General features: G+C 50.5%; 1 protein-coding gene across 3 annotated transcripts in view; it reads left to right on the forward strand.

The window, feature by feature from the left end:
- The window catches only part of IGF1R (insulin like growth factor 1 receptor), a 289,574-nt gene that overhangs the window by 50,440 nt on the left and 218,943 nt on the right, over window positions 1–20,191 (forward strand). For all 3 annotated transcript variants that reach the window (XM_007518792.3, XM_060179335.1, XM_060179336.1), the window contains exon 2: window positions 3,559–4,104. In XM_007518792.3, coding sequence (XP_007518854.1) covers window positions 3,559–4,104 — 546 coding nt within the window. The remainder of the gene's footprint in view (window positions 1–3,558; window positions 4,105–20,191) is intronic.

Consider the following 20,191-nt stretch of genomic DNA (forward strand, 5'->3'; position numbering starts at 1 on the left):
CTGCAGGTGTCTTACTCTTTGTCTATCTTCCCCTACCCTTTCAATTTCTGGCTGTCTCTATCTAATAATAAATAAAGATAATAAGAAAAAATGCCTTAACCTGAAATACTTGGGATTCCTCCCTTGGCAGCTGAACAGAGATGCTCTTCTTTCTGCAGGAGGCTGTGTGGATATCCTTTGTCCTGCTCGGTCCTAGAATGAACTTGTGACCTGCTCACCTCCTGTGACAGTAACTTGTCACAGGTCTTGCCACTAGTGTCTTTCTTCAACACATCTGTGTTGGGTTTTTTTCCCCAAATTAATGAGTGGAATCCATCAGGAAACCTCACTCTCTGGGCAGGGGAGATAGCATAATGGTTATGCAAATAGACTCATGCCTGAGGCTCTGAGGAGGTTGTAGGTTCAATTCTCAGCATCCACCATAGGCCAAAGCTGAGCACTGCTTTGGCTTAAAAAAACACATACACACACAAAACACTCAGAACTTTAGTGGGGGTGGGGGGGTTTGTTTGAGGCTTATTAGATATTAACCCAAGGTTTTCTGTGTGTGTATTTATCTAGAATTCTAAAAAGTAAAACCTTCATCTGGCCTGGAGTCTATCCCATCCAATGCCTTTCAAATCTACAAATGCCTTGGCCCAGAAATTCTGCTTCTAGGGATTTTTTTTTCCCCCTTGGAAAATCATCTTGAGATTCTGCCAAGAATGTTCTTTGGAGTGTTGTTGATGATGCGAGAAGCTAGAAATAACCTAAATGCTCACCAGTAGGGGATTGGGTTAAAAAAAAAAAAAAGATATAGAGCTCTTGGTGCCTATTCATGTAAGGTTTATCGTCTCTTTCTTAAAATGATGCTGTAGAAGGACATTTAACTTGGTAAACTTCCTATTGAGTGAAGAGGTGTATTTGAAAGCATTATTATACCGTTACTGTCTGACTTCCTCGACCTTGAATTATCTTTAGAGAAATGGTAATTGGTAGAAGTGCTGGTAAAAGTGATAATCTTTGGATGTTGAAATTATTATTTTTACCTTCATTTTTGCTACTATCTAGCTCTTAAATGGGAAGCACTGTTTTTTTAAAAAAATAAATTATTTACTCAGTGAGAGATAGTGAGAGGGAACTCTAGAGCATCACTCTGCCACGTACAGTGTTGGGAATCGAACTTGAGGCTTGAGAGAGTAGTTCTTGAAAGTACACTACTTTTCCACTGCACCACCTTCTGGACTGTGCATATTTTTTTTTCTTTTAAATAAAACATCTTAATAAAAAAGTTACAATTGGGGGTCGGACAGCGGGTTAAGCACATGTGGCACAAAGCACAGGGACCAGTGTAAGGATCCCGGTTCAAGCCACCGGCTCCCCACCTGCAGGGGAGTCGCTTCACAGGTGGTGTTCTATGTTTCTCTCCCCCATCTGTCTTCCCTTCCTCTCTCCATGTCTCTCTGTCCTATCCAATAACAACATCAATAATAACCACAATAATGATAAAACAACCAGGGCAACAAAAGGGAAAAAAAATGGCCTCCAGGAGCAGTGGCTTCGTAGTGTAGGCACCAAACCCCAGCAGTAACCCTGGAGGCAAAAAAAAAAAAAAAAGTTGCAATTGCACTAGGAGGTAATTCACTCAGTAGAACATATATCTAACCAGGTGTGAGGCTCTTGAGTTCAAGTTTGAGTTCGAGTCCTGGCACTACACAGGAAACACATGGGAAAGGTTGGGGGGAACTCTGTGAATGGTGGTGTGGTGCTGTGGTATCTCTCTATCTTCCTCTCTAAAATAAATGAAGAAAATAGCCTGGAAGCAGTGGAATTACACAGATTTGAGGCTCTGAGACAACAGATAAAAAGTTACAGTTGTGACCATCTGTTTGCGTCCTCACCATCCCGTGAAGGTGGCTTTTCTACCTGCGTCCCTGCTGTGCTGGGAAGGGGACAGGGCCACCTGGCTTGGGCTAGATGGCAGTGGGAGGATGGGGGCACTCCCTTGGGTCCTGTTTCTCCGGAAACAGGAAGGGGGGGTGGAGTAGGGCACTGTGGGCATTTGGCTGCTGTGAGCTGTGTGTTCTGGGGTTGGGAACTGGATTCAGCAGGAGGGATGAGGAGTATGCAGGGGTCCATGGCATCTCACTGGGCCCAGATGACAGTTTGGAGGTTACGTCTTTCCTTTGCCTCTAGGGTTATCATAGTGCTTTGGTGACTGGACTATTCCGTTGCTCCTGGTGGTCATTTTTTCTAATTGGTTAGAGAGTGAGAGACATGAGGAGGCACCTACAGCACTGCTCCACTGCTTGAGAAGCTTTCCCCCTGCAGGTGGATATGGGGCCTTGAACCTGGGTCCTTGCACATAGTAATGTGCACTGTCTACTGGGTGAGCCACAGCTGGCTTACCCAGACTGTGCAGCCTCAAGTTCTAAACCCCTGTGCCCCTCCCTGTGTTCTGCACATGAGTAGGATGGGGACACTGTCTCCCTGTCGCATAGCATCTGCCCCAGCTGAGCCTCTAGCCACCCAGATAGTCTGCCCACAGCTCCTGTCTAAAGCCAGTTTGTTTCATTTTTGAACCAGTAAGAGCCCGGGAGGTGGTGCAGAGGATAAAGCACTGGACCCTGAAGCATGAGGCCCTGAATTCCATTCCCGGCATTACATGTGCCAGAGAGATGCACAGCGTGCGCTTTCTCCCTCAACTCAGTCAATCAATCAATCAATCAATCAATCAATCTTAAAAAATCTCGTGGAATGAATAAGATAAATCTTTAAAAAGAGAGAAAGACGGCTGGGAACAGAGCATAATGGGTCTGCAAAAAGACTTTCATGCCTGTGGCTCCGAGTCCCAGGTTGAATGCCCAGCACCACCATAGGCCAGTGCTGAGCAGTGCTCTGGTAGAAAAGGGGGAGGGGTTGGGTTGGTAGTGCAGCAGGTTCAGTGCACGTGGCGCGAATCACAAGGACCGGCGTAAAGATCCCGGTTCAAGCCCCCGGCTCCCCACCTACGGGGGGGGGGGTGGTCGCTTCACAAGCGGTGAAGCAGGTCTGCAGGTATCTTTCTCTCCCCCTCTCTATCTCCCTTCCTCTCTCGATTTCTCTCTGTCCTATACCAACAACAGCATTGACAACAGCAATAATAACGACAACAAGGGTAATAGCAAGGGCAACAAAATAGGAAAAAATGGCCTCCAGGAGCAGTGGATTCATAGTGCAGGCACTGAGCCCCAGCAATAACCCTGGAGGCAAATAAAAATAAAAATAAGTTAAAAAAGAGAGAGAGAGAGACAGACAGACACAGACAACACTGGGAGTGGTGCACCTGGTTGAGCGCATGCATTACTGTGTGCAAGGGCCCATGATCAAAGCCTCTGGCCTTCACTTGCAGGGAGGAAGCTTCGTGAGCAGGGCCCTACACAGTGCTGCAGGTGTCTCTTTCTCTCCCTTGCCTCTTTCAATTTCTCTCTGTTCTATCGAATGACCTAAATATCAAGAAAACAAAATGGGAGAGAGACACCCAGTGGATGTGAGCTCCCCGTGACTCAGCCCTGCCGCCCTCTTGTCTCTTCCCTGCAGTCTGCGGGCCCGGCATCGACATCCGCAATGACTACCAGCAGCTGAAGCGTCTGGAGAACTGCACGGTGATCGAGGGCTTTCTGCACATCCTGCTCATCTCCAAGGCCGAGGACTACCGCAGCTACCGCTTCCCCAAGCTCACGGTCATCACCGAGTACCTGCTGCTCTTCCGTGTGGCTGGCCTGGAGAGCCTGGGCGACCTCTTCCCCAACCTCACGGTCATCCGCGGCTGGAAGCTTTTCTACAACTACGCCCTGGTCATCTTTGAGATGACCAACCTCAAGGACATCGGGTTGTACAACCTGCGCAACATCACGCGGGGGGCCATCCGCATCGAGAAGAACGCCGACCTCTGCTACCTGTCCACGGTCGACTGGTCCCTCATCCTGGACGCCGTGTCCAACAACTACATTGTGGGCAACAAGCCCCCCAAGGAATGTGGGGACCTGTGCCCGGGGACCATGGAGGAGAAGCCACAGTGTGAGAAGACCACCATCAACAATGAGTACAACTACCGCTGCTGGACCACCAACCACTGCCAGAAAAGTAAGGATGGCCTTGGCCCGGGCTGCTCTCCTCCACCTCCTCTTCCTCTTACTCCTCCTCCTCCTCCTTCTCCTCCTCCTCCTTCTCCTTCTCCTTCTCTTCCTCCTCTTCCTCCACTCATCACCATTCTCTTCTTTTCTCCTCCTCTTCCCCCTCTCTTCCTCCTCTTCTCTCCTACCCCTCTATCATCACTGTTCTCCTTCTTTACCTTCTTTTCTTCTCTCCTCCTTCTCTCTCCTCTTCCTCCATCCCCCTCTCCTTCCTCTTCTTCCTTCTCTCTCACCCTCCTCTTTCTCATTCACCCTCCTCCTCTCCCTTTGCCTTCTCTCTTCTGCTAGGTGGGATGTGCTTGTTTGTGTTCCAAGGGTGTGAGGAAATGTGCGGGGGCAGGGGACGACAGAGGGGGACGGGGGGCATTTTGGGTGCAGGACTGTGTGTGACATGTCGCCAAATGGACCCAAATCATCCTCCAAACAGCCCACCGCCTTCCTGGGCTCAGGACGTGCTGACCGTCCACGTGGGAAGTTCCTGATGAGAAGGGGGGCTGCTGTGCTTGGAGGCATCACGGCCTTGGGGGCCAACGGCAACTGCTGGGCCAGCTCTCTTGCCCAAAGGCCTCCTGTGGCAGGACTTCTTGGGCAGCATGTGCTGGGTGGGCATGTAGAGGAACAAGTCTGTCAGTTTACCTGGTCACCTTGCCTCCTTCCATGTCCTTAGTCCTTATAGTGTCCTTGGGTCTTGGTCATGCTGTTCTCACTTAGGTGTCCTGCTTTGTCATGTTCTGGGTGGGAGCCCCGGGTTCAGGCTATTCTTGAAGTTTCCAGGGTGCACCTGTACACCGGGGCTTCTGTTTCCTCCTGGCGTACCCCCCCTACCATCACCACACTCTGTTTTGAGGATCCGCACACATACTGTGAAGTCATTTAGTGAGAGGACTGTGAAGGCCATTCGCTGCTTGGGAGAGCTCAGGTCCTTGTGCTTGAAAGGGTCTCGCCTCCCTGAGTTCCCTGCAATGTGCTCTCCCCACCCACCATGGTGAGCTCTTCCTTCCCTGGGATCAGGGCTGCCTCATGTCGAGAGCCCTGTGGACTGGGCCTGGTTGTAGCTCTGGGCCTCTGGGCTTACTGCTTTCAGCAAGGTCTGGGTCCACTGGCCAGGAGCACTCCGCCAGCCAGGCAGGAGGCAGGGTGATAGCTATGAATAGTTCTGACTCCATGGCCACCCCAGTTAGAGATCCCTGGAACCCAGGTTCTCTGGTTGTCAAGAAATCTCATCTTGGTAGGCCTTCCTACCCAGGGGAGGGTGCAGAGTAGATGAACCCAAGGCTGGCTGGCCCCTCAGGCAGCTCTGTCTCCCACTCCTCCAGGGTGGACGCCAGGAAAGGCTGCACATTTCCAAGGCCCTGCACACCTGTTCCCACTCTCTGTCCTTAGGCTGGTGTGTCCCTGAGCACTTGGTGAGAAGGACAGGACTCCTATTGGCTGCACCCAGACCTGGCAGAGTCCAGGACACCAGCCACCCACCATTTGGAGAATCCCTGGTGGTCGGGGTCCAAGGGAGGAGTTGTGCTACAGTCCTATTAGCATAGATGGAAGAGAGAGAAAAAAAAAAACTGCTTTGTCATCAGGTTCTCCGCAGGTTGACAAAAACAGCACACTCACATTTTCAGGCAGTCTTGACATTGAAACATTTTGTTTTGCAAGAACAAGGCCTCTGTGAGGGAGGCCCCCTGGGGGAATGGAGAGACTGGGGCCTGCGTGTGAGGTCTGGGTGACCTCGGCCCAGCCAGCTCTCCCAGGCTTCATGGGTATCTTTAGAATGTTCCTGAAGGCAGCTGTCTCTGGCCTTCATGATGATGGAACATGGGGGCAGGTGTTTAAGACACTTACAAGCTGTGTGCTGAAGGGAGGTGTGAGTAGCAAGGCCACCAGGCTCATACCTTCGCGCAGTGATGGAGCATTTCGTTTGGTCCCTCCCAGGGATGGGGTGGGTGTGTGGGGGGGGTGACTGTCAGTGCAAGAACTTGGAGCAGCTGTGCATTCTGATTCTGGGGAAAGAACCTGCCACCCTCATAGGACTTTCGGAAGATTAAAAGCAGGAGGAGGAAAAGCACAAAAAGAGAGGAGATGGGGGTAGGAATTGGGCCTATGGGGGCCAGGTGGTGGTATTCCTGGTTGAGTGCACATGTTACCATGCATAAGGGCCCAGGTTACAGCTCTTGCTACACCCCCCCTCATCGGGGAAGCTTCATGAGTGGTGAAGCAGGTCTGCAGGTCTCTCTCTCTTCTTCTCCTTCTCTGTCGCCCCCTCCCTCTCACTTCTCTTTATCCTATCAAAGTAGAAAAAAGGGGGGGCTGTTGGTACTGCTGGCACTAACCCCCAGTGATAATCCCAGTGGCAATAAAAAAAAAGAAAAAGGAAACAAATGAAAAAGATTGTCTTAGCTCCATGCTGACCCTGCGGGCTTCCCCTTGGCCACAACTCCTCCTCTGCCTGTTGTCTAGACCTGCTGGTTTAGTCTTGTGATTGCACAAAAGAACATTCTTTTAAAATTATGAGTATGTGCGTGGAGAGCGAGGCTGGGGCAGGGGCAGGCTCAGAGTAGAGCACATCCCTTGCATGGAGGGTGAGGCTGGGGCAGGGGCAGGCTCAGAGTAAAGCACATCCCTTGCATGGAGGGTGAGGCTGGGGCAGGGGCAGGCTCAGAGTAGAGCACATCCCTTGCATGTGTGAGTCCCACACTTAGCTCCCAGCACCTTGGAGGATAGGACGCAGCTTTGTTACACCCCCCCAGCATAAAACAAACTGATAAAAAAGATACTGTAATTAATCATAGCATCCAGGGGATCTGTCTTTCCTTCACTGTGTCCTGAAAACTCAGGGAACTCCCCACTCATGGCTCCACTGCCAGCCTGCAGCCACCTGCCACAGGAGGCTCCCATCATCTAAATCAAGACTTGCCCCAAGTGCAGATGGCACACTGCATTCCAGAGATGACTGCTATGTCAGGGGGAAAGTAAGATAGCCGTTTTAGTGCTTTTTTATATTACACCCTGGGAGGTGGCTCAGTGGTACAGCTCAGGACTTGCAAATGTGAGGTCCTAAGTTTGATCCCTTGCTCTGCATCTCTCTCTCTCTCTCTCCCTCACCCTCTCCCTTTCATTCTCTTTTTCTCTGTAAATAAGCCTTCTAAAATATTTCATATTGATCACATGCTGAAATGACATTATTTTGGACATACTAGATTAACTGAAGTAGAGTATGTCACTGTAGTTCATTTTATTCGTTCCTTTTCACTGGTTCCTAGGGAACTCCAAGTGGGTAGTATAGCTCGCAGTCTGTAGTGGAGGGTGCAGCTCTAGAACATTCTGCCAGGGCAGAGCTCCCATATCAGCCAGGGCGGCAGGCGAAAATACTGAGTTTAGACAGAATGCTACCCTGGGGCTGGAGAGACAGCTCACAGGGTAGAGTACACATCTTGCTACCTGCATGGACCAAGTTTAAGCCCTGACACCAAGTGGGGGCTCGGTGGTACAGGGGAATCTATTGTGCTGTGCTCCAGCCCTGTGTCTCCTGTCTGAATGAAAACGTCAGACTGGGCGTGGTAAAGCTGTACATGCACAACTGCTCTACACACAGCGATAATTATAGTAATAACAATAGTATCTTGAGGCCAACATAAACATTATGGTGACCATTTAAAAAGGAGCTCCACGGTTGGCAGAGTGGTGCTGTGGTGTCTCCTCTCCCAGCACTACAGATAACACCAGCCTGGCTGTGGAAGTAAGATCATCTGGAGAGAGATGTCAAGTCAAGAGAGTGTGTGAAACTTTTGTCATAATGGGGAAAGGCTCAATTATGTAGCCCTGATAGGCAGCCTTCACTCTCCTTGGATGTTCCCAGCATGACTCCAGTGATGGGCAGCCCAGTCAACAGCCCCACTCAGGGAACTGCTATGCTCCAGACTCTCTGCACACTTGGATATTTCCCTGATTTCTTATGATTTGATGGGGTGGTTTCATGCAGGCTTGAAATGTCCCCTAATGGTGATTACACCAGACAAAACTGTGCAGACGCCATGCCTGAGGATCTGGGGTCAAGCCTCTGGCACCACACTAGGGCTACCATTCTTGGTACTAGGGTGGAGTGGTGATATGGATCCTCCACTACTCTCCCTCTGCCTCTCTTTTCCTCACTGCATCTGAGGTTAAGAGGGGAAAAAAGTCTGTTGGGAATGGTGGAATCATGAAGGCATAAAGTTCCAGTCCTGAAAACAAAAACTGATAGGGCCTGCCTGGACAGCGCACAGGGAGCCCCATGGATGGTGGAGCAGTGCTGTGGTCCCTCCCCTTTCAGCACCACGGACAGCGCACAGGGAATCCCCGTGGATGGTGCAGTAGTGCTGTGGTCTCTCCCCTCTCAGCACCATGGACAGCGCACAGGGAGCCCCATGGATGGTGGAGCAGTGTTGTGTTATCACTCACTTCTCAGCACTGTGGACAGTGCACAGGGAGCCCCATGGGTGGTGGAGCAGTGCTGTCGTCTCTCCCCTTTCAGCACCATGGACAGCACACAGGGAGCCCCATGGATGGTGGAGCAGTGCTGTGGTATCACTGAGTTCTCAGCACTATGGACAGTGCACAGGGAGCCCCATGGGTGGTGGAGCAGGGCTGTGGTCTCTCTCCCCTCTCAGCACCATGGACAGTACCCAGAGCGCTCCATTGATGGTGGAATGGTGTATGGTGTCTCCTTTCTCAGTAGCATCCATAGCACCAAGGGAGCTCCATGGATGGTGGACCAGTGCTATGGTATCTTTCTCTCTGCCCCCATCTTTCCAGGGATATAGAACATAAAAAGCAACTGGATGTAACACAGTGATGCCGTACATTCATGAGGCCCTGGTTCATTCCTCAGCATTGTGTCAGAAAGCTGTGCATGACCTTTTAATTGTTTGGACTTCCTGGCACTCAGCACCGCTCTACCACTTAAGATGCTCCATTGGTTTTGGGTTTTGTTGTTGCTTCTATGTAGCACTGGGAATGGAACCCAGGGCCTCACACATTTAAGCCATGTGCTCCACTGCCAAGCCTTCTCTTTGTCCCCATTCTTTTTTGTTTTTAGCTTTGAAGCTACTCTGTTTCCCTTTTCACACTGTTGTGATGGTCCCTTCTTTGAGAGAACCTGTTCTGCTGGGGAGCTGTGTGTTTTGCTGTCTGACTCCCATGTGCCAGGGCCCCGTGGGCTTTGGGGGCTGGTCATACATGGACCCTTGTGTCAGGTGGTGGGACCCATGGAGAGGCCTGGGGACCAGGCTGTGACTTTGTGTTATTGATAGGAGTTTGTGTCTCCCCCTTAGAAGGCCCCTGCTCTGGTCAGCTGCTCCTCGTGTGGGGTGATCTTTATTTAGCAGGTCACATGCCCTCACTGCTCTGCCTTTTATAGGCAGACACAGAGACACATTCTGACCTCCCTGACGGATGCTCCTTGTGTCCATGTGTTTGGGGACCTCTCCTGGCACTTTTGCCTATTTCCTGAGAGCTTTTGTTCTCAGCTGTCACCAAGTGATGGGGTCCCCCTCCCAGACTCCCTTCTGTAGTTTGTTACTTATCCGGAAGCTCAGTTTAGTGCATAAGAGGCTTTCAGAACTCCCTTCCTGTGAGCTGAGCTTTGCAATTCTCAATGTTTGCAAATGTCCCAGTCCTTTCCCATCACATTGGTAAAGCCTCCTGCACAGACCAGCCTGCTCTCTTTTGGTTCAGAAGTCAGGCAGGGCTCATGGGGGTGCAGGAATCCTGACTTGAGTCAAAGGCCACCTCTGGGCTGCGGTGACCCGGGATTCAGGCTGCATGAAGCACTGCCAGAGGGTGGGCTGGCCATGGCTTGGGGTTGGTTGGCAGGGCTGCCACCATGCCCAGAAGGCTGACATTCATGGGCTGCCCTCTTCTGTGATACACAGGACAGGAAACTCAACAGTCTCTGCTGTTTGTCACCATGCACAGTTCAGGGATCTGGGACTTAAAGAGACCGTTGATATGGAGGAAGGAACCACAGGTGGAAATTCCAGGTCTCCACCACTCTGTGTGCTGCTTTCCATCTGCCATTGGCCTGCACAGGACTTTTTTTGAGCTGTGCATTCTGTTGAGAGCTGAGTCTCTTCTAGTTCCTGTCCTTTCGCTTTTCTGATTTTGGGCTATAATGTGTGTGTGTTCACACTATAGTGTGGGACCCAGGAAGTAACTCCGGACCATGTACCTACATGATATGACTAAGCAGACTCCTGGGTTATTGCTGGTGCTTAGTGTCTGCACAGCTCCACCATTCCTAGTAGAGAGTGAGAGAGAGACACACACAGAGAGGGCGGGGGTTAGGGCGTGGAGGGAGAGGGAGAAAGAAAGAGAGGATGAGCTGGGGAGATAGCATAATGGTGCTGCGAAGGACTTTCATGCTTGAGTTTCCCGGTTCAATCCCTAGCTCCACCATAAGCCAGAGTTGACTAGTGCTCTGGTGAAACAAGCAAAACAAAAGAAACCTCCCAAAATAAGCAAAATAAACAAGGAAACTCAAGAGAGAGAGATAAGAGAGGGAGAAAGGAGAAAAGTCACCTACAGCACTGCTTCTCTACTAGTGAAGTTTCCTCCATTCTGATGGGGACCAGGGACTTGCATCCAGGTCCTTGTACGTGGCTACATGTGTGTCTACCAGGTGAGCCAGCACTTGGCCACCAGGCCCACATTGGTTCAGTTTTTATTTAGAAAGGAAGAGACACCACCTGGGATAACTATTTTAAAATAAGCTATATTCTAGTTGGCACTTCATAACAGGCACAAGAGGAGTCAGTGACTGGAGGGCTTTGGGCCTTAGCCTCAGCTGTCCCCACATCCAGGGCTGAAGCTGTAGATGAGAGCTGAGCAAGGCCACAACGTGGGAGTCCCCAGATGGCCTGCCTGCACCTAGCAGACTCTTGAGAAATGGTAGCAGGAGCCACACTTTACAAAAAAGAAAAAAAAAAAAGGAGAAGAAAAAGAAAACTTAACTAGTTCTGTTCTGAGAGCTGCATTCTAAGATTATCTGAGAGCATCTCACCAGGCTGGCAGTTTGTGTGGATGGCAGTATCTTATCAGACTTCTATTGCTTTTTCTAAATGGCAAACACTCAGGGATCACAAATCACATGGCAGGGTATAACAGCAGCTCTTGGTAATTTCTTGGAAATGGTTTGCATTCTTATATCAATTCAGCTCAGCCCCTTGAGGGAGTGGCCAGCACAGTTCTGTGGGGATGTCCACTGCACCAAGGCAGCTCCATGCCAACCCTCCTGATTGCCTGGCTTCTCAGACCCTGGTCATTTATTTCACTGGCCAGTTGGGGGAGGGGGGGCAGAATTCCCGAAATACAAACAATGAAATTCTTGTTTAGTAGGGGCATTGAAGTTTTTGTTTTTTTCCCTGCTGGGCGAGGTGGGGGTGGCAGGGTGTTCTGGGCAGGCACCTTTTTGGGTGCAGATAAGGCTGCACATTTTAATTTCTGACAACTGCAAAAAGGTAGCCAGCCATCTGCACCAGATTGGAGAGTGTCCTGTTTATTTACTTCTTTAGGTAATACTAGCTGTGTGCTGTGTGTGTGTGTGTGTGAGAGAGAGAGAGAGAGAGAGAGAGAGAGAGGGAGATAGAGAGAGAGAAAGAGAGAGCTCAAGCGCGCCTGTGTATTGTACACACACACACACACACACACACACACACACACACACACACACACACACACACACACACACACACACACTTCTCCCACTCAGCCTCTCCTCCTGTTTTGGCTATGTTGTTTGCTCTCACCCCGGATGCAGGAAGCAAACACTGGCCCTCTGTTTCTCTCTGTCCCCCCTGAGCCTTTCCTTCCGTTCAGGGGGGATCAGGTGGGTGGGAAACTGCAAGGCAGGAATGTCAGGCCCTCTCCCGGAAGCCTGGCTTCTGTTTCATCTCCCCGGAGAACAGAAGTCACCCTTTGTGCATCCGCCTCACTCACAAACACCCGCCCCACGCCCGCTGCTTTCCCCGGCTGCTTTCCCTGGAATCCACGTGGGCCGAGAACAGAGGGCAGCATGTCTGGGGGCCGTACCCTGACCCTCAGTCTTGCGCTTCGGCTGTTTTCACAAGTCCTGGGGACAGACCTGGGTGACTTAGTGATTCTGTAACTGCTGGAGTTCCAGCAGGCAGCCCTGTAGCTGCAGAGCTTGGTCACCCTGTGTGGAGAAGCTGAGCCCACAGCTGCCTGGTATCCAGGCCCTGGCAGGCCAGTCAGCTCCAGTGCACATACCTGTGACCTTGGCAGGACATCTAGGGACCCAGGTTGCCATTCCCGTGTGTCTGTATAGATGCAGAGTGTTGGGATGCTTTTCAGCAGCTGCTAAGACCAGGGAGCTCAGCTAAGTTGTGGACAAAGGGTATAGACACATAAAGGGGAAGCAGATAGCCTAGGTGGCTGGGAGGCCAAGGAGAAGGTTTTCATTAGAAACCCTGAGGGTGTGTGGCACCTGCTTAAACTTACATGTTACAGTGTCCCGGGGCTCGGGTTCAAGCCCTCAGTCTCTGACTGCAAGGGGGGGGGGGCGGGGGCTTCACAAGTAGGGAAGCAGTGCTGCAGGTGTCTTTCTGTCTGTCTCCCCTTCCTTCTCAATTTCTCTTTGTCTCTATCCAATACATAAGCAAAACATAAAAAGGGGGGAAAAATCCTCCCTGGGAAGTCTTAGTGTTTGCATGAGTACTTTCCTCCCCCCTACCACCAGAAGAAGGTAATTATGACCCTCCAGAGGAAAAAGAAAAAAGAAACTGGTTAGTTCCCCTGACCCCGAAAAAGCCAGCTTTGTTTGTAGGTTTGTGACCCCAGTCTGATGTTTTCCTTCTGACATCTCACCCCCTAAGCTTTGCTAAGCAGGTGAGACTCTGAGGTCCTTCAAGTATTCCTCAGACAGGTAGGTGGAAGGGCTGTATTTTTTTTTTTTCCTCATCTTTGGTGAACTTGAAACGACTCCATTATTTTTCATATGCATGTGCACTTTCACAGCTTTTAGATGATGGCATTAAAGGTGAGGTTGGAGAAAACTGGCACATTCCTCCCCCCATTCGCCAGGGGAGACAGATGCAGGTGGCTAGTCCATGTCCCCTCCTTCCCCTTTCACACCTGGGTGGCTCTGTCCATGTGCCAAAATGTCATCTTCTGAAATCACAACATCCCAGCCCTCGGCTGCCACCTCCTTGCTGGCTGAACTTTCTGTTCACATTTCATCAAAGAGCCTCAACCCTGTGGTGATCCAGGAGTGGAATTCTGAGGATCTATCACTTTCTCTATAAAGTATGCTTCTTTCAAACTCAACAGATATTTCTTGCTTGTTGAGGAAGGAAAAAAAAAACTTGGAAAAGTTGTGGGGCTACCAGAGATGACCGTGGATTTCTGGGGGTGCTTAACTGAAGCTGTCTTTATTGATGGGTGACTGATAAAACAGCCTTTGTCGACTCAGCAGACTTCCAGTTAGTGAGAGGTTTGTCCTCCCTTCTGCTCATTCCCCTGCAGGGGGTGCTCTTGAGGCTGCAGTCCCAGGTTCCCTTCACTTCAGGTTAAACCCACAGGGTCGGGGGCCTCAAACCCTCCCCTTGATCTGGTGCTGCCAGAAGGCTTACATGGTCTCTGGGTACCTGCAGCTCTCTGTTGTTGGGAAGTGTTCCCCTGATTCCAAGAGACCCCTAGAATACAAACAAAGAACCCTGAAGATGGGTGAGGAGAGATTGAGTGCCTGGTGGAGAGCCTGGGTAATTGGGGCCGTGTTCAGACCCCCTACTTCAGCTAATAAAAGGTAAGCGGCTCCTGAGAAGGGTTTATTGCCAGCCAGCTAGGAGCCTGTTTTTATAAATAAGACCTGCTGTTGATTGTGCATTTTTAGTTCACTTTAATTTTAATTTTTTTTTTTTTTTTTGCCTCCAGGGTTATTGCTGGGGCTCAGTGCCTGCAACACGAATCCACTGCTCCTGGAGGCTATTTTTCCCCCTTTTGTTGCCCTTGTTGTTTTATCATTATTGTGGTTATTGTTGTTGTTATTGATGTCATTGTTGGATAGGACAGAGAGAGATGGAGAGAGGAGGGGAAGACAGAGAGGAGGAGAGAAAGACAGACACCTGCAGACTTGCTTCACCGCTTGTGAAGTTACCCCCCTGCAGGTGGGGAGCCGGGGGCTTGAACCGGAATCCTTACTCCCAGTCCTCGGGCTTTGCTCCATATGTGCTTAACCCACTGCACTACCACCCACCTCCTTTAGTTTACTTTTAAAGGACTAGTTTTTTATGGAAGAGAGAGGAAGAGGAAGGGAACCCAGGGCATATGTGGTGCTGAGGATTGAACACAGGGCCTTATGCCTGCAAGTCCTATGCTCTACTGTGGAGCTGTCTCCCCAGCCCCATCTTGCAGTTGGAACAAATGTAAAATATGGAGTCTCATAGGCCAGCTCCTTAATTTGCTTCCTCCTTTCCTCCCCTCTCCTCCTTCTCTGTTTTATTTGATAAGATAGAGAGAAATGGGGAGGAGATAGAGGAGAGAGAGACACCTGCAGACCTTCTTTACCAGTTGTAAAGTACCTTCCCACAGCGCAGGTGGGGCGCGGGGGCTCACGCTGGGGTCCTTGCGCCTGGTAATTTGCACTCAGCTGGCCCCTCAATACCATTTCTTAACTCCGTTCCTTACCGTCCTCCACTGTCTGATTAAATGCAAATCTGTCCTGAAGGCCGTCACACCTCTGAAGCCAATCTGGGTACAATCAAATGACAGGAAGCTGGACCGAGCACACGGAAAGCATGTGCTCTCTGCTGGGTGAGCTGTCTTCTCAATGTATTTTAATTCTTCTTGCCCTTGTGGATCTGAAACCTGTGGGTCCTGATTTCAGTTTGTCCCTCCTTCTTGAGAACTGATCTCTGGGACTGTTGACAAGAACAAAGGAAGTCCAGAGAGCCCCTCCCTCTCTTCTCGTTCTTCTGTCTTCCAGTCAGAGACAAGCTGAGCGGATGATCTGTGGCCCAGAGAAATATTAAATCTATCTTAAGTATGCAGGCATGAATGGGCAAGGGAAGGATTTGTGGTGGAGGGGATCTGCTGAAACAAATAAGTCATGTAAACGGGCTGAAAGAAATATGAGGCCCCTCCTCACATCTTTTAGGTCAGGTACTTGGTGACCCTTGGGGAGAAGTGTTGAACCCGGAAAGGTGAGGCGGTTTCCAGGAGAGCCAGGTCTTGTTCTCACACCCGCTGGTAGAGTGACCTTGGCTGCCGTGGTGCCACAGCACTCACTGCTTTCCCAGCAAACTCTTAAAAGGAGAAGGAAGTCCAAATCCCCGGGCCCAGGAGATACTGGCTACCAGCTTCTCAGACTCCTGTCAGCAAGCCTTCCTTGAGCATTACAGGAAGAGTTACAGTATCTACATTGAGAAGCCACTATGAGTTTGGTTGTTGTTGTTTTTTTTAAATACCTGTTGGCGTTAAATGCAGGTCTGGATTTTTATTTGGGCTGTCTGCTTAGCTGTGGGGTGTTATGGCTCAGTGTCCCTGTCCATAAATATGGGACCAGTGGCCTCCACCCTGTGGATGGCAGATCACGCCATATATATATTTTTGCTTCTTAAGTGGAGCAGTGGATTGGAGCTCCGTGGATTTTGCTCCCTGATTCAGTGTCAGCTGCACAGAAGCCCACGACTTCCCAGATTTATTCCCAAGGCCATGAGAGTAAAGTCCCTTAGCAGGTTGGAATAGCTGGATACTATTTCAGCCCATCCCACAGTCAGTTGGATCAGTGTTTCCAGAGAATGGCCAGGAGGAAGCACATACATATCTCCTTTAGAACTTTCCGTTGTGGTGAATGACTTTTGATCTCACAGAGGAATCCGCAGTGTAGCAGGTAACCATTAACTTTCCTTGCCCATCTCCTGGTCTCAGGAACAGACACACCCCAGTCATTTTTTTTCTTCTGTGTTCCCAAAGTCATGCTTGATGGGGTCCTGGAATGCTGGCTCAGAGGGACTTGGTTTGAGTAGACAGGATGCAATGTCTCTCGGGCGGAGGTTTTTCCTACTTGGGCGGAGGGGCCGAGAAAGAAGGTAACAGCAAGCAGAGTCACCTGGCCCGGGGTCTGGTCACTCACAGCTGGGTCCTTTAGCATTGTGACTTGGGAGTGGACCAAGAGATTGAGCCAGGGTCACATGAGGCTAGGACCGAGGGCCAGGCAGGATTAGAACCTGAGAATTCTCCTTCCCATACTCTTTCCCTCCCTCCATCACCCCTGTTCTATTGTCAAGGCTCTTGGTCTGATAGAGAGACATGGCAGAGTCTGGAAGCCACACTTGGGGTGGACAGTGTCCTGGGGAACACGGTGACCACAGAACCAGAGCACTGGCTAGACCACTGCCCATCCTTTTATGCGTTGCTTTCTGTGCTTCTGTGTCGTCTCGGGAAAACAAAGTTGCCTCTGGCCTTCTTGGTGATATTGACAGAAGGCTGTTTTTACTGATAGATACATCCTCAAAAAAAACTCTTCTAGACCTTTCCCCACCCCACCCCCAAGTGTTTGCAGAATGGAGTCCCAGTTGCTTGCACCGTGCACCTGTGAACCCCACCCTCCTCTCAGGAGCACCCACACTTGTCAGAACCCTGGGGTGCAGAGGGAGATGGCAAGAAGGGGGTTCTTGTGTGTGAGGTCCTCATAGGGGTGAATTTGCTCCCAGCCCCGTTCCTCAGCCCTGAGGCCAGAGCCCCATGAGGAGGGCTGTGTTTACCTTCACAGGCAGGTCTCCTTGGGCAGCTGTCACCGGCCACCTTGCCCTACCACTCCTTCATTTGCTGTAGTCTGTAAGGTGCGGGCTACCATTTCCTTTCCTGTCGACTTCTCTGTGTGGTGGAGACAGGGAGACTGAGACACAGCAGCCAAGAAGCCACCCCAAATTCAAATCCAGGCTCTACAGTGGGTGTTTCCCTGATGCCTCACCATTCATTTCTTGGGGAACCCCACCCGATCTACAGTGGCTTGGAGTTTGGGGGTACCCTGGAGAAAGCTGACTCCCCAGGTCACTGAATTTGGAGATCCTGCTCTCACCCAGGTCCTTCCCTCTCCACTCTGCTCTTTCACTCACTCTTCTTGTCCTGGTCACACAAGTCCCTGCTTCAGAGAAAGGAAAGAGGAACATGAAAGCATCCTCAACTTATAGGTGCTCGGGTAACAGCTCATTTCTGAATGTGATCAGATTTGCCCACAGCACATCAGCCTTTGTGTCCATCTGGGCTGCCTTTTGGTCCCCTGCTCACAAAGAGAGACAGAAACAAAGAGAAAGAAACAGAGGAAGCATGAGATATCACAGCACTGGAGCTTCTTTCAGTGATACAAGCAACTCCCACGTGGTGCAAGGGCTAGAATGCAGGCCATTCACACGGCAAGGCATACACCCTACCCAGTAGGCTATCTCTGAATATTTATAACTTGTATTTTTCTGGATTTTACTGACAACTCCCTCCCCACCCCTGCACCCTCAGACAATATCCTTTATTTAAAATGATGGATTATTTTCATGTAGAAGCAAACATTTGATCAATGCTGGTCATTTTGTTTGACTGATTTTTATTTTTAAACGGGAAGTTTTTTTTTTTTTTTTTTAACCTCTCTTTAATCTTGTAAAAATAGCTTCAGATGGGTGGATGCCTGAGCTCTGATGAATGGCAGGTTGTGGCAAGGGAAGAAAGGGATGTGGTTTACAGTAAACTTCTTTCATTAAAAAAAAAAAAGTGAAACAGTATCTGGAGAGCTCAGTGTCTCAAATGTTGGAGGATGACTTTTTTTTTCATGTTTTTTAAATTTAATTATTTATTTAAGAAAGGAAACATTAACAAAACCATAGGATAGGAGGGGTACAACTCCCCACAATTCTCACCACCCAATCTCCATATCCCATCCCCTCCCCTGATAGCTTTCCCATTCTCCATCCTTCTGGGAGCATGGACCCAGGGTCCTTGTGCGATGCAGAAGGTGGAAGGTCTGGCTTCTGTCATTGCTTCCCCGCTGAATATGGGCGTTGACTGGTCGATCTATACTCCCAGCCTGCCTCTCTCTTTCCGTAGTAGGGTGGGTCTCTGGGGAAGCAGAGCTCCAGGACCTATTGGTGGGGTCTTCAGTCCAGGGAAGTCTGGTTGGCATCCTGCTGTCCTCTGGAACCTGGTGGCTGAAAAGAGAATTAACATACAAAGCCAAACAAATTGTTGAACAATTAGGGACCTAAAGGCTGGAATAGTGCAAATGAAGTGGAGGATGATTTTATCGGAATCAGATCTTGATCTGCCGTTTGGACCATGCACTGGGCTCCTCAAAATGGGCTGACCCTGGAGATGCTGGTTGGTTTTCCTCTTGTTTTTCTTTTATTTCTTGGGCAAACTGAGCTTGTGGTTGCCTGCCCAGAGTTTAATTCTGCTTCCCTCAGGCAAACCACCAGCTTTGACTTGGAAATTTCTTGCTCATAGATAAAGGAGCCTCTGAAACTTGCAAAGTCCAGCCTGAGCCACTTCTGCTGAGGGCTGTGGGTTGTAACGGTCACCTACTGTCAGATGGCCTCTTGTTCCCCCACAAGAGACTGTCCTGGTGGGCACAGCCTGAGTTGCTTTCCAAGGAGGGGTGGGGGCAGCCCGCCTGTGCTGGGCTGGGTTGGGCACTGGCTGGGATTCCTGTGGGCTTAGTCATCATGCTCCAGGGAGGTGGGAGGATGGGGCCACCTCGGGATGCTTTGTGCTTTGTCACCCCAAAGGAATGCTAGCTAGTGCTGTAGATACAGTTAGTGGTGCAGAAGGGGAGCTCCCTCCTCCTCTGTCCCCATCAATGTGAATTAGGCGGGAGTGCAGAGGGGCAGGGGTGAGCTAGCAACCACGGCTGAATCCATTTGCAGTGTGTATTTTTCTGTTGTGGGCATCTCGGACTCCAGAAACGCACCCGCAGCTATGCAAGCCAGGCCTCTAAATGAAGTGTGTGTGTGGCGGGGTGGGGGGGTGGGGGGGGTGTCTAGGGAGGAATCCCACAGATAACTGCCTCCTGCCTGGCACCTTCCTTTTGCCTAGGGAAGCTGTGCTGGAGGGTGGGGTGGGGGGCAGGAATGCAGGTCAAACTTGGCAGGCTCTGGTCTGCAGACTCTCCCACAGCTGAGCTCAGGGTTCCCATGGGTGTCAGAGTGAGGAGGAGGAGGACCCCCAGCCCTTCTCCCAGCTTAACTTGTTTGAGCCCTTTCCCCTTTCAGACCAGCTGCACGAGGAGATCCCCAGCCAGTAGCTGATGGTCCTTTATCTGTCCAGATTTTTATAAACTATTTCGCTTCTTTATTTTACATAGAGATGGAGGAAATGAGGGGGGGAAGGGGAAGAAGAGTGAGAAAGAGAGGGAACGGGAGGCAGAGATGGGGAGGAGGGATCCAGGAAAGGAGAGAGAGGAAGACCTATAGCATGCTTGATAGCTTGTGGCCTCCAGGTGGGTTCTGGGGGCTTGAACCTGGGTCCTCATGCACTGGAATGCGTGTGCTCAACCGTGTGCACCACCTCTTGACTCCTCTGCCCGGATTTATAAGTGGTTTCCTTTCCTCTGGGGGGAAGTCGTCACCTTCAGGCCGCCGTAGGAGAGCTCTTTCAGTAGACACTGGTCACATCAGCCAGAAGCTGGTGGAATCCCCCAGATCCAGCTAAAGTCTCGCCCTGCCTCTTTGCTGTCCTTTGGTCCAAGTTGATCTCCGGCTCTCCTTCCTCCAGCTGCTTCCGAAGATTCTTAGGGGATCACGGAAAGGCTCAACTTGGGGCCTGGCAGGGCGGTTTCTCTGTGAAGAACTAAACTAGCTGGTGCTGCGGTGAAGTTGTCGACTCCCACAGGTGAGATTATGAAAGCAGGGAGGGACTGCAAAGCAGGTGCACAGAAACATTTCCTGCTGCGTTTGCTCTTGATGCCCAACTTCAAGGAGCACACTTCTCATGGCACAGCTGCCCCTTAAGAGCCCAGATCTCTGCTGCTGAGAGAAATTAAGTGTGGAAAGGGCCAGACCGTT

Source organism: Erinaceus europaeus, chromosome 20, assembly GCF_950295315.1.
Source record: "Erinaceus europaeus chromosome 20, mEriEur2.1, whole genome shotgun sequence".
Classification (NCBI taxonomy): domain Eukaryota; kingdom Metazoa; phylum Chordata; class Mammalia; order Eulipotyphla; family Erinaceidae; genus Erinaceus; species Erinaceus europaeus.